Genomic DNA, 12,372 nt, shown 5'->3' on the forward strand with positions numbered 1-12,372 from the left:
TTTCACACAGTAGTACATACCACATGCATTACACTGCCTCTCACCTCTACAAGAAAGCCTTCTGCCACTATTATCACCACCTCTTCCAGAGTCTGTCCCCACTGGACTATTAACTCCTATTTTATTCTAAGCATCTGATACAGTGTCTGGCACTTGGTAGATCTCCATTGAAACCAGGAACTAAAGAACTAAACTGTCAACTTATTGTCCGGCTACTTAATTGGGAAGTCAATGGTAACTTCTTCTAGAGCAGATGAGGGGAAGAGACAGGGAAGTACAGTCATCAAGAAATGGGGCAGAGGAGCTGGCGCTCTGTCATAGTGGGTAAAGCCGCCGCTTGCAGTGCCGGCATCCCATGTGGGCTCCAGAGGCTAGCTTACAGTAAGCAATTTCTGTAATATTCATTGCCTTCCTTTGCTTTTCAATGTGGAAGAGGAGCTAGTAGAGAAAGAAATGACAAAGAGAAAGGCAATACACAGCACCCATAAAAATAAAAATAAATGCAAGAAAAAGACATGAGCAATGTTTTGGGGTGACAGAAACATTCTAAAAGTGGATTGTAGTGATAGCTGCACAACTCTGTAAGTGTACTAAAAATCATTGCTTGTTTTAAAAATAAATACAGAAATGAGGGATCAAAAATATGGAGGGAGGGGCTGGCGCTGTGGTGCAGCAGGTTAACGCCCTGGCCTGGAGCGCCAGCATCCCACATGGGCGCCGGTTTGAGACCTGGCTGCTTCACTTCTGATCCAGCTTTTTGCTATGGCCTGGGAAAGCAGTAGAAGATGGCCCAAGTCCTTGGGCCCCTGCACCCACATGGGAGACCCAGAAGAAGCTCCTGGCTCCTGGCTTTGGATCAGCGCAGTTCTGGCTATTGCGGCCATCTAGGGGGTGAGCCAGTGGATGGAAGTCCTCTCTCTCTCTCTCTCTCTCTGCCTCTCCTCTCTCAGTGTAACTCTGACTTTCAAATAAATAAATCTTTAAAATAAATAAATAAATAAAAAAGAAAAAATATGGAAGGGGAGCTTAAAATGTTTGTGGAAGCATTCTTTTTTTAAGATTTATTTTATTTATTTCAGAGATAGAGTTACAGACAGTGAGAGGTAGAGACAGAGAGAAAGGTCTTCCTTCTGCTGGTTCACCCCCCAAATGGCCGCAATGGCCAGAGCTGCACTGATCTGAAGCCAGGAGCCAGGTGCTTCCTCCCAGTCTCCCATGCAGGTGCAGGGCCCAAGTACTTTGGGCCATCCTCCACTGCACTCCCGGGCCACAGCAGAGAGCTGGACTCGAAGAGGAGCAGCTGGGACTAGAACCGGCGCTGACATGGGATGCCCCTGTGGAAGCATTCTTACCTAGGTTCCCTGGTGATGCCCCATAGAAGTATAGAGTAAAGCTGGATGGGGCAGGAAGCACCTTTAGGAGCAGAACAATGGGACTCACTGCTCTTTCTGTTCAATGCCCCCTGACATTGCCAAAAAGAGGAATTTTATAGGCAGTGACTGTTTACAGGAATCATCATGCTAGTCCATGGATAACTGAGTGCCCTTCCCCGCAATATTTTGTCTGTATCACAAGCACTCCTTAAAATCAGTAACTATGCCTGACTCAGGGGAACCAAATAACAAAACAATAACCAGCAGAAGGCAGCGGTATGAGATGCTCACATACCTTCTTTTATAATCCCCTACATCACTGTAAGAGAAGTCACATTTTTTTCATTCTAGGTATTAGTAATTTCAGTCTTCCCTCTCTTTTTTTCTTGATCCACCTAACTAAAGGTTTGTCAACCTTTTCCATCTCTCCAAAGAGCCAACTTCTGATTTAATTGATTTCTGTTGTTTGCTGTGTCCTGTCAGTTTGCTTTGGCTTTAGTTTGTTCTTCTCTTTTTAGTTTCTTTCTCCTTCTGCTTTATTCATGATCATTATAAAGCACATTATATCAGCTATATATATATAATATTATATATATATATATAGCTATAGAGAGCTAGAGAAAGTTAGGTACTTATTAAAGATTGACAGTATCTTTTTAAACAAGAGCATCCCTTTTTTAAAAAAATGATCTATTTATTTATTTGAAAGACAAAGTTACAGAGACACAGAGAGAGAATCTTCCATCTGCTGGTTCACTCCTCAAATGGCCGCAATGACTGGGGCTGGGCCAGGTGGAAGCCAGGAGCCACGAGCTTCTTATGGGGCTCACATGTGGATGGTAGGGGCCCAAGGACTTGAGTCATCTTCCACTGCTTTCCTAGATACATTAGCAGGGAGCTGGATTGGAAGCAGAGCAGCCAGGACATGAACCATGCCCATATGGGATGCCAGCACTGCAGGCAGAGGCTTAACCTGCTGTACCATGGTGCTGGCCCCTTTTTGTCTTTTCAAATGTTTATTTATTTGGAAGAGAGAGATAGAAATCTTCCATCCACTGATTTACTCCCCAAATGCATACATCAGCCATGGCTGGACCAGGCTGAAGCCAGGAGCAAGGAACTCCATGTTGGTCTCTTACATGGATGGCAAGAACCCAAGTACCTGGGCCATCATCTGCTGCTTCCCAGGTAAATTAGCAGGAAGTTGGACTCCAACTGGCACTCTGATATGGGATGTGGGCATCCCAAGCAGTGGCTTAACCCACTGTGCCACAATTCCCACCCTACCAATAACATCTTTTTTAAAAAAAGATTTATTTATTTATTTGAAAGAGTTACACAGAGTGAAGAGAGGCAGAGAGAGAGAGAGAGAGAGAGAGAGAGAGAGAGAGAGGTCTTCCATACTCTGGTTCACTCTCCAGTTGGCCGCAATGCCTGGAGCTGCACCGATCTGCCAGGAGCCATGAGCTTCCTCCGAGTCTCCCACGTGGGTGCAGGGGCCCAAGGACTTGGGCCATCTTCTACTGCTTTCCCAGGCCATAGCAGGGAGCTGGATTGGAAGTGGAGCAGCTGGGACTCGAACCGGTGCCCATATGGAATGCTGGCACTGCAGGTGGCGGCTTTACCTGCTATGCCACAGTACGGGCCCCACCAATAACATCTTGATGGTGGGTATTGTCTCAAAAAGGTTTCTTTTCAGGGGAATTCCAGACTCAGGACAGGAAGTAACTACCACCTGCCTATAGCTCCCAGACTGAGCCCCTTTTTCCATCATAAAGAATACAGTATTGCTGACCAATAAAGGAAGGTCATGAGTACCACTGACGAATCGGGAACTGGGGCCCATGCTGAATATGCATCTCTCATTCCAACCCAATTCATTAGAACCTCTACACCTAATCCCTCAAGGAGGCTGGGAATTAAACAGTTAACTGCCTGGCTCCTCGTTCTCTGCATTGCAATAAACTCCTTTTTTCCACCAGACCCTTGTCAGTGATTGGCTTTCTGTTCATCAGGTGTGCAACCCACTTCGGAGCATTCTAGGGCAACTGCTCCAACCAGTTTTGGGGGAGTTGTTCTATATCACATTTTGCTCTGACAGGATAATGATAGCACTCTAGGGGAGACTAGCAGAGCTCACTAGAGTGCACGGTGATCATCTGGAACACAAACCTTTAACTTGCTGATGTGAAGATTTCTGGAATCCTTATGTATAATGAATACCATTGGCTTCAAGTTGAGATGAGGCACATTCTAGAGTTTTGGAAAAATTAAGAAAGATACCCAAAATTCTGGGAAGAAAAGGAGCAATTATTTCTTGGTTTGAAATATTTAACTAAGTATTCATGGCTTCGGAGCCATGTCATACCATGGAGATAAAAGCAGAAAATGGGGGACATGGCGACATCTAATTTCTTAGGGACAGACTTGAATACTTCCTGAATCACAGCAGAGAAATATGTCAGAGGGAAGAGAACCAGAGAGAGACTAAGCCCACTGGAGGGAACAGTCTGCTTGCATTTGGGCCAGAGGGCCATTTCTAAGCATCAGAGCATCACTAGGCAAATGCAAAGAAAGCAAAGATACAGTTGAGAATCTAAGAGCCAGGATAAATGCAGGAGTGAACATTTCTATTTATGCTTTATGTTACACTTTTTACTTCATTCATTCTCACCTTCATGGATTCATTTACTCATATTCATGAGAGAAAATAAATTTCCTTTGGTTCAGAATTCCTCAACCTCAGTTCTCTTGACTTTGAGGTTACATGATTCTTCATTAATGCTGGTTTGTAAAGTATAGGATCTTAAGTAGCATCCCTGACATTGACCTTGACCCACTGGATGCTGATTCCAAGTGTGACAAGCAAAAATTTCTCCAGGTGTTGCCAAGTGTCACCAATCCTAAGGCTCAGAGGGTAGAATGGCAAAATTGCTACTGGGTAAGAATCAGTACTTTAGATATATTCTTTCATAAACTATTTCAAATAATAATGTGTTCAGACTAATCAGGGCTATTTGATGTCATTAAGTATAGTTTAAAAAATTTAAAAATGGGGGGCAGTGTTGTGGCACAGTGAGTTAATCTGCTGCCTACAATGCAAGCATCCCATATGGGCACTGGTTCGAGTCTCAGCTGCTCCACTTCCAATCAAGCTCCCTGCTAATGAGCCCAGGCAAAGCAGAAGAAGATGGCCCAAGTACCTGGACCCCTGCCACCCACATGGGAGACCCAGATGTTGTTCCAGGCTCCTGATATTGCTCTGGCCTACCCCTGGCCATTATAGCCATTTGGGAAGTGAACCAGCAGATGGAAGATACCTCTCTCTCTCTCTAACTCTGCCTTTGAAATAAATAAAACCAATATTGTTTTTAAAAAAGGGAAAAAGCTGGCAGTTCAAGTCTTGGATGCTCCACTTCCAATCCAGCTCTCTGCTATGGCCTGAGAAAGCAGTGGAAGATGGCCCAAGAGTTTGGGCCCCTGCACCCACATGAAGACCCGGAAGAAGCTCTGGATTGGTCTAGTCCAGCTCTGGCCATTGCGGATATTTGGGGAAAGAACCAGCTGATGGAAGATCTCTCTAGCTCTGTCTCTGTCTCTCTCTCTGCCTTTCTTTTTTTAATTTTTTCTTTTTTTTTTTTTTTGACAGGCAGAGTTAGACAGTGAGAGAGAGAGACAGAGAGAAAGGTCTTCCTTTGCCATTGGTTCACCCTCTAATGGCCGCCGCGGCCGGCGCACTGCGCTGATCCGAAGGCAGGAGCCAGGTGCTTCTCCTGGTCTCCCATGGGGTGCAGGGCCCAAGCACTTGGGCCATCCTCCACTACACTCCCAGGCCACAGCAGAGAGCTGGCCTGGAAGAGGGGCAACCGGGACAGAATCCGGCGCCCCGACTGGGTCTAGAACCCGGTGTGCCGGCACCACTAGGCGGAGGATTAGCCTGTTGAGCCGCGGTGCCAGCCTTCTCTCTGCCTTTCAAATGAAAAACAAATCTTTTTAAAAATGAAAAAGTTGCACAGATTTAATCATATTTGGTCAACCTTAGGCACTAAAATTTCACATAAATTTTGAAATAATTCACATTATTTTATACTTGGGTAGGTTGAAAAAAGAAGATTTTAAACTATATTATCAGGGCTGGCACTGTGGCATAGCAGGTGGCGTGCCGCCTATGGTGCTGGCATCCCATATGGGTGCAGGTTGTAGTCCCAGCTGCTCCACTTCCAATCCAGCTCTCTGCTGTGGCCTAGGAGGGTGGTGGAGGATAGCCGGGTCCTTGGGCCCCTGCACCTTTGTGGGAGACCTGGGGGAAGCTCCTGGCTTCGGATCAGTGCAGCACCAGCCATTGTTGCCAGTTGGGGGAGTGAACCAGCGGATGGAAGACTCTCTCTCTCTGCCTCTCCTTCTCTCTCTGTGTGGCTCTGACTTTCAGAAAAATGGATGGATCTTTTTAAAAAAACATATTATTTGAATTTTAAAAACTTTTAAATTATGTTTCTATTAAACTGGGTAATACTGTTTATCAAAATTACAGAATATGTTTCTATTTGTATCATATGACAAACCTTACTCAGTTGTTAAAACTGTAACCTCATGCATAGGTCAGTTTTCTTTTTGTCCCATTTCAAGCATTGCAATTTTATAAGTTATATCTGATTAAGCTATCACTATATAATATGAAAGTTCCTATAAAGTCAGAAAGGAAAGGAAAATTAGTACACATTTAATATACACAAACAAAATAAATTTCTGGCAAAGCTTCAAATTCTTACCCTATCTTTAATACCAATTATGCAGTCCATATAGAGAGATATATGTATGTATTAATAAAAATATACCTATACTAGTTGAAGGAAATGTGCATTAAAAACCAGAAGGGACTTTTTTTGTATATTCAAAGAGTAAGGGGGGGCAGCCTCGTGGCGTAGCAATAAAGCTGCTGCCTGTGAAGCCAGCATCCCATAAGGGCACCCGTTGGAGTCCCAGCTGCTCCACTTCTGATCCAATTTCCTGTTAATAATCTGGGAAAATCAGTGGGAGGAGGGCCCAAGTACTTGGGCTCATGCTATCCACATGGGAGACCTGGAAGAAGCTCCTGGCTTCAGCTTGGCTGAGCCCTTGCGATTGTGGCTGTCTGGGAAGTGAATCAAGGGTAAAAGATCTCTCTTCTTTCTCCCTTTCTCTCTGTAGCTCTGACTTTCAAATAAATAAATAGATCTTTAAAAAAGTGTAAGACCAGTGAGCTCAATGCCATTGCTAACAAAGAGGTCAGTCAGCACTACCATGGAGGGAGTCCGACTTGTCCTGTATCATGTAACGTTGTTCTAAAGGCCAGATAAAACCACCAGACCTTGTCCTCACCTGATTTATCTGTAGAGTCTTCAAATTCCACAAGGAAAGAGTACCCGTTATTCCAGATGTGGAGGCAGGTGGCCGGATCATAAGAGATGGTGAGCGGTTTTAAGCCAGGATCGTAGACGCTGTCCCTCCACCGGATGTTGATGGGCGACTGCCGATCACCCGCAGGAACGAGGTCCACGCTCTCCCAGAGCGGATGCACTAGGAGAGAGTGGGGCTGAGTGAGCGGGTCGGCAAGACCCCGCACTACCAAGCGTCACACACGAGGCAATCCCACCTGGGGAGAAGCCGTCCAGAAATGGCAACTGAAAGTCTTAGGAATCAGCCGCGCAGGGCCTCAGTCCACCCCCTGAAGCAGAGGTGAAGGCAGGTCAGAGCACATCGTGCAGTGGCTCAGCATTCTGCTGTCCCGTGAAGCCAACAGCACATCCCAGTCGGCCGCCTAAGTCACCTAAACCTGCGCCATCTGTCCTGTGATGAGGGCAGGACGCAGGCAGCTCAGTGCGCCATGAAATCAGAGTACTCACACAGGAGCTCTTTCTGCATGGATAATTTCCTGAGACCAGGCTGCCCCAGACTAGCTCTGAAGACAAAGACCAGGTCACTTACTTGGCACGAACAGACCGTCGACAAAGGGGATGAGGGAAGGGCTTGGGGAAGCAAACCTTCAGGCAAGCACAGCACTGGGGCTTTCTAGTTGGTTGGCCTGGAGAAGTCAAGGCTGGCACGCGGCCTCCCGCACCAGGCTCAGCCCACGTCAGCGTGCACGCTGGGCTCCCCTCCTGTGGAGGTCACCTCTGAGGACCAGATGGCCACCCTGCCAAACCTGGGGACAACATTAGCCCTGCTCTGGACTCCACAGTCTGTCACCCAAATGTGGACGTATCTAGTGAGGTGGAATCGTACAACTCTTCCTACACACAGACAACATCCCTCAACTGATTGTCTCCTGCAAACACCAGCTCTCCATGGCAAGTCCCTGAAAAGTACCAGCGGCTGCCCTGCCAAGCCAGACAGGCCTGCAGAGACATCTGCGTGATGAACACAATGCAGAACACACCACGGATGCGCAGAATCAAGACCAACAGGAAAACTAGGAGAAACGGGAAAGGACAGAAAACACTACCAACGATCCTCTGCTCCTCACCCCACTGCTGAGAACCAGTTACATATGGGTTGGGCCAAGGTATGGTTGGGTCATCCTCCTGTTTCCATAAAAAACATAAAAATGCCTCTGGTTTACTCTTACAGAGAAGACATTCCTCTTCTTTCAGTATTGTCCCAAACTGGAAGTCAAGATCTTAGGCTTGGTTTTGCTTTGTTTTGTTTTTGCACCACTATCAACATCAAGCTCTCTCTGAAAACATCTAGATGAGTGGTTCTCAACAGAGGGAGCACTTCAGCCCCACTAAGGACATTTGGCAATGTCTGCAGGCATTTTGTATCACGAACTGAGGGAGGGTAACACTGACATCTAGTGGATAGAGGCCAGGGCTCTTAGTAAACCCCTGGAATGCACAGCATGGACAGTTCCTACAAGAATTATCCTGCCTCAAATGTCAATAATGTCAAGTTGCGAAATCCCAGTCTAGAACTAAAAGCTATAGGCAAACTCACAGATTTTTTCTCTATACCACAGTACTCTGATCTCTGGAGAGGTTTGAACCTTTTGGGTTGTTTTGTGTTGTTTTTCCTTTAGTGTACAAGGACAGGGACTTACTTTATAGAAGAATTTTCTGTTTCAGAAATCTAAAATGGAAAATGCATATAAACTGACACAATGCCATCATATTAGAATGAAAAGTCCTTGTGGGCAGGAGCCATATCTTCCTTCTGTTTTTGTTGCCTGTAGTGCCTTATTAAATATATGCCCTTTGAGTACTGATTATCCAACTGCTACTTTGGGGCAGGCGAAAGCTATATTTGACTCCAATTTTGTTAATTTTTAAATTTCTAGAAAATCCTAGAACAGCCCTAATTCAGTTTCAAAGACAGCTGGTACAAGAGACAGTACATCTTCCCTCTGAGGCACTCAGACTATGGCTAATGGGTGTCCCATGAAGACTAGGGGAGAACTGGAATAATGATCAGGTCCTTAAGACAATGCTTTTACTCACCCTTGTTTTCTACTTCATTCATATGATGGAATGTATCAAGTCTCACAACCATGCAAATGACCACCCAAGAAAATTGGATCTATTCCTTCAGTGGATCTTTTATGACCATAATGCTACTACCAATTACCAGTTCTACTTCCAGAAGTTTCCCTTTCCTCCTACCCATCTCTCCTTTATTAACCCAGACCATCCTCCGATTGCAAGGAGGGCCTTGATCACTGTCCCCTTAAAGAAGCCAGCTTTCTGCCAGGGCCTGTTCTGGCACTCAGCAGTTTTCCCAAATTACCTACCTTCATATTGTACCTGCCTGCCCATCAAGTTATAACTTCTGTGTCCAAGTGCTTAGGTCTTCCTATTTGAACCCACCTCACTTAACTTAGTCCCCTTTTTCCTCCTTCTCCCCAAATGTTGGCTTCCATGCTACTTTTCAGGTCATGCTACTCCCTTTGGCTTGCCATTCTCTTGTGATTCTACTGCCCCGTCATGCTATTCTTACAATTGTCCCCACCTATACAGGCTTATCTCCACTTTTGCTACGCTAAAATACTCTTCATTCTCCTTACCATTAACAGAAATTTCTTCCATTTCAAGGCTTATCTTCACGTTGATATTTTCTCCAATCACGCTGATGTTTGCTTTTCCTAAACACACAGCATGCCTTCTCATATCATTCAACACTCAACCATTCCTTATGTAATGTGTTTGCTTTATTTGCACAAAGAGTTTGTGTCCTACACTTTTTCTATGGCCTCCAGGCTTAAACTTGGTTCCTTGCCCAGAGGAAGCCAGATCAGTCAATACCAAGGCTCCCTACCTTAGGTCATCATCTCTCTGCCAGGAAACCTGGTTTTTTTCTAATACTTCCTAGGTTCAGGATAATATCTGCCTGTTTCTTTAAATTTCTACTAGGCTCTCAAGGTCAGAGAGTTCAAGTTCCTTCCCGGACAATCCCAACTCTATAAAGCATCCCTTCATCTGCTCTTATGCCTCAGTACTCACTTTCTCTGTATCTGTGCTTTCTAATATGATTGGCATTCACCCTGTGAGGCCAGTCTCAATTAGATGTGCTATACTTGTAGGACGCTAGAGTCTGAAGACAGTACAAAATAAACAATGGTAAAAGTTCATTTGCAATTCTTACATTCTTTTCAAATTAAAGTGAAAATATTGATGTGGAATGAATAGGCAAGAAATTAGTTTAGGATTGCTGAGCTGGAAGTTAGAAGCCCCATGTGTAATTCTATCCTCCTACTTGTCAATCCAAATGCCCCCTTTCCTGGGATGCATCTGCTTCATCTGGAACTATGAAAATATGGATGTTGGGCTCCACATGTAACTTGTGGAGGTGCATATAATTTCCAGGTGGCTTCACGCCTGGAGAGGCACTGCCCCAACTTCATAAAGGAGGCCAACTGGGAGGTGCTCTTTATCTCTCTTCTGCTGCAGACAAAGGCTAGAGGAGCTGTCAGGTATTCTTTCTGTCTTTCCTCCCCCACTCATTCTCCTTTAAGGCAAATCCTCTGGCCCTCTGCCCACTCATGATGGGTATTTCTCTGGTGGGGCAACACATACTTGCTTGTGTGTGTGTGTGTGGTATGTGTTTGCTTTCTCATCTTTTGAATAAAATTTACATTATATATGTCAGTACCTGGAATTCTTGTCTTTGTGCATTGACAAGAGCCTGGAGTAAAAAAAAAGTTAATACCCCACTCACCCACATCAATATTTTGGATAAATTTGGCTAAATAAAATGTATTAATAAAATTACTTTTATCTGCTTATTTGTACTTCTAAAAGTGTGGTTATTAGAAAATATAGAATTACCTATATGGCTAACATTACTTATCTACTAGATAGCATTGCTCTATTCCCTTATTTGCTTTCGTTTTTCTTGGGATGTGTTATTTCCTCACATAATTGAAGGCCATCTTTTCAGGTATGGGCCTTTGTACAGTGTCACCATACACAGGACCCTCCACAAGACTTAGGTGAGGATGTCACAGAATCACAAACTGCTCTGTTAGAGCATCAGGGTTGGAAAAGGCACTTTGATGGGGAGTCCATTAATCTCAGGATGCACAGGCAGTTACCAGCACGGGAGACTAAAGCCCACATTTCCTGCTCAGTTCCAGGGCTATCTGTCAGTCCCAGGCAGCTGAAGATAACCCTGAGTCCATTCTGCAATCCTGAGTGGCTCTCAGCAGGCTCATTGTTCCTCAAGGTGATTTGAATGTTAATAAAAGATAGTCTGGGGCATTCTAAGTCTCTCAATCTGAGGATTATCAGAGTTGTTTGTGAAAACACCGCAAAACAAGTTTTTAATATTATCACTCTCCAGGCTTTATTTGTGTTCACTAGAGAAATAGTAGAAGAACTTTCTTTTTTTTTTTTAATTTATTTGACAGATAGAGTTAGACAGTGAGAGAGAGAGAGAGAGAGAAAGGTCTTCCTTCCATTGGTTCACCGCCGAAATGGCCGCTACAGCCGGCGCGCTACGCCGATCCGAAGCCAGGAGCCAGGTGCTTCCTCCTGGTCTCCCATGCGGGTGCAGGGCTCAAGCACTTGGGCCATCCTCCACTGCGTTCCCGGGCCACAACAGAGAGCTAGACTGGAAGAGGAGAAACCGGGACAGAATCCGGCATCCCAACCAGGACTAGAATCCCGGGTGCCGGTGCCGCAGGCGGAAGATTAGCCAAGTGAGCCGTGGTGCCAGCCAGAAGAACTTTCTAATACAGTTCACTTATACTATAGGTCAGTGGTGTCAAATAGGAACTTTCTCTGATGATGGAAATGTCCCATATGGTAAATGCTAGACACACGTAGCTGACACATTTTAAGGAACTTAAATATACATGTAAACACTCACATGGGGCTAGCGGCTACATTTTGTACAGTGCCTTTTTAGTCCAAGTTATCGTAAAATGCTTCCTTTCCTTCTAAAAGTAGGAAATCATGAACATTAAGAATCACTGGAATAATAATAAATCTTGTACCATTTCTATTCTAGATGATACTCTTTATATTTCACTAAAGCAAGAATTATTAAATTTACTTTCCTAGGTCTATAATCAAATGCCTAAATTTATTTAATGTGACAAACAGGTTAAATTTCATTAGATGACACCCTGAGTAAAACTGATTTTATTTCTGTCTTAACAGGTACATAGCCTACAAGTTCCCAAAATGAAAACTGTCAAGAGTTACTGACTGCTTTTTTGAGATAACAGCGAACAGCAATTTGAGTTGACAGCCAGTGAGTCCCAACTGAAGGAGGAAGAAAAGTAGAGTGACAAGCCCAGAGCTCAGGATTATCCGGTAATGCTGTTTTCTGAATTTGCCACAGCCACTGAGTTCACTTACTCCTTATCCTGCTTTACCTTATCTTAAAATAATCAAATTTCAACATCAGGCACTAAGCCTATGAAGACGAAGATAATGATGATGATGACAACAATGACAACGACTGCAATACCTGAAGTAGCTGCCAACACTGAGTATCTAACCCTCAACAATCTTGGGTCATTCTT

General features: G+C 44.5%; 1 protein-coding gene across 4 annotated transcripts in view; it reads right to left on the minus strand.

Moving 5' to 3' along the window:
- The window catches only part of CA5B (carbonic anhydrase 5B), a 108,552-nt gene that overhangs the window by 18,668 nt on the left and 77,512 nt on the right, over nt 1–12,372 (minus strand). For all 4 annotated transcript variants that reach the window (XM_062183398.1, XM_062183399.1, XM_062183401.1 and 1 more), the window contains one exon: nt 6,732–6,929. In XM_062183398.1, the coding sequence (XP_062039382.1) occupies nt 6,732–6,929 (198 nt within the window). The remainder of the gene's footprint in view (nt 1–6,731; nt 6,930–12,372) is intronic.

The sequence above is a fragment of the Lepus europaeus genome, chromosome X (genome assembly GCF_033115175.1).
Source record: "Lepus europaeus isolate LE1 chromosome X, mLepTim1.pri, whole genome shotgun sequence".
Lineage (NCBI taxonomy): Eukaryota > Metazoa > Chordata > Mammalia > Lagomorpha > Leporidae > Lepus > Lepus europaeus.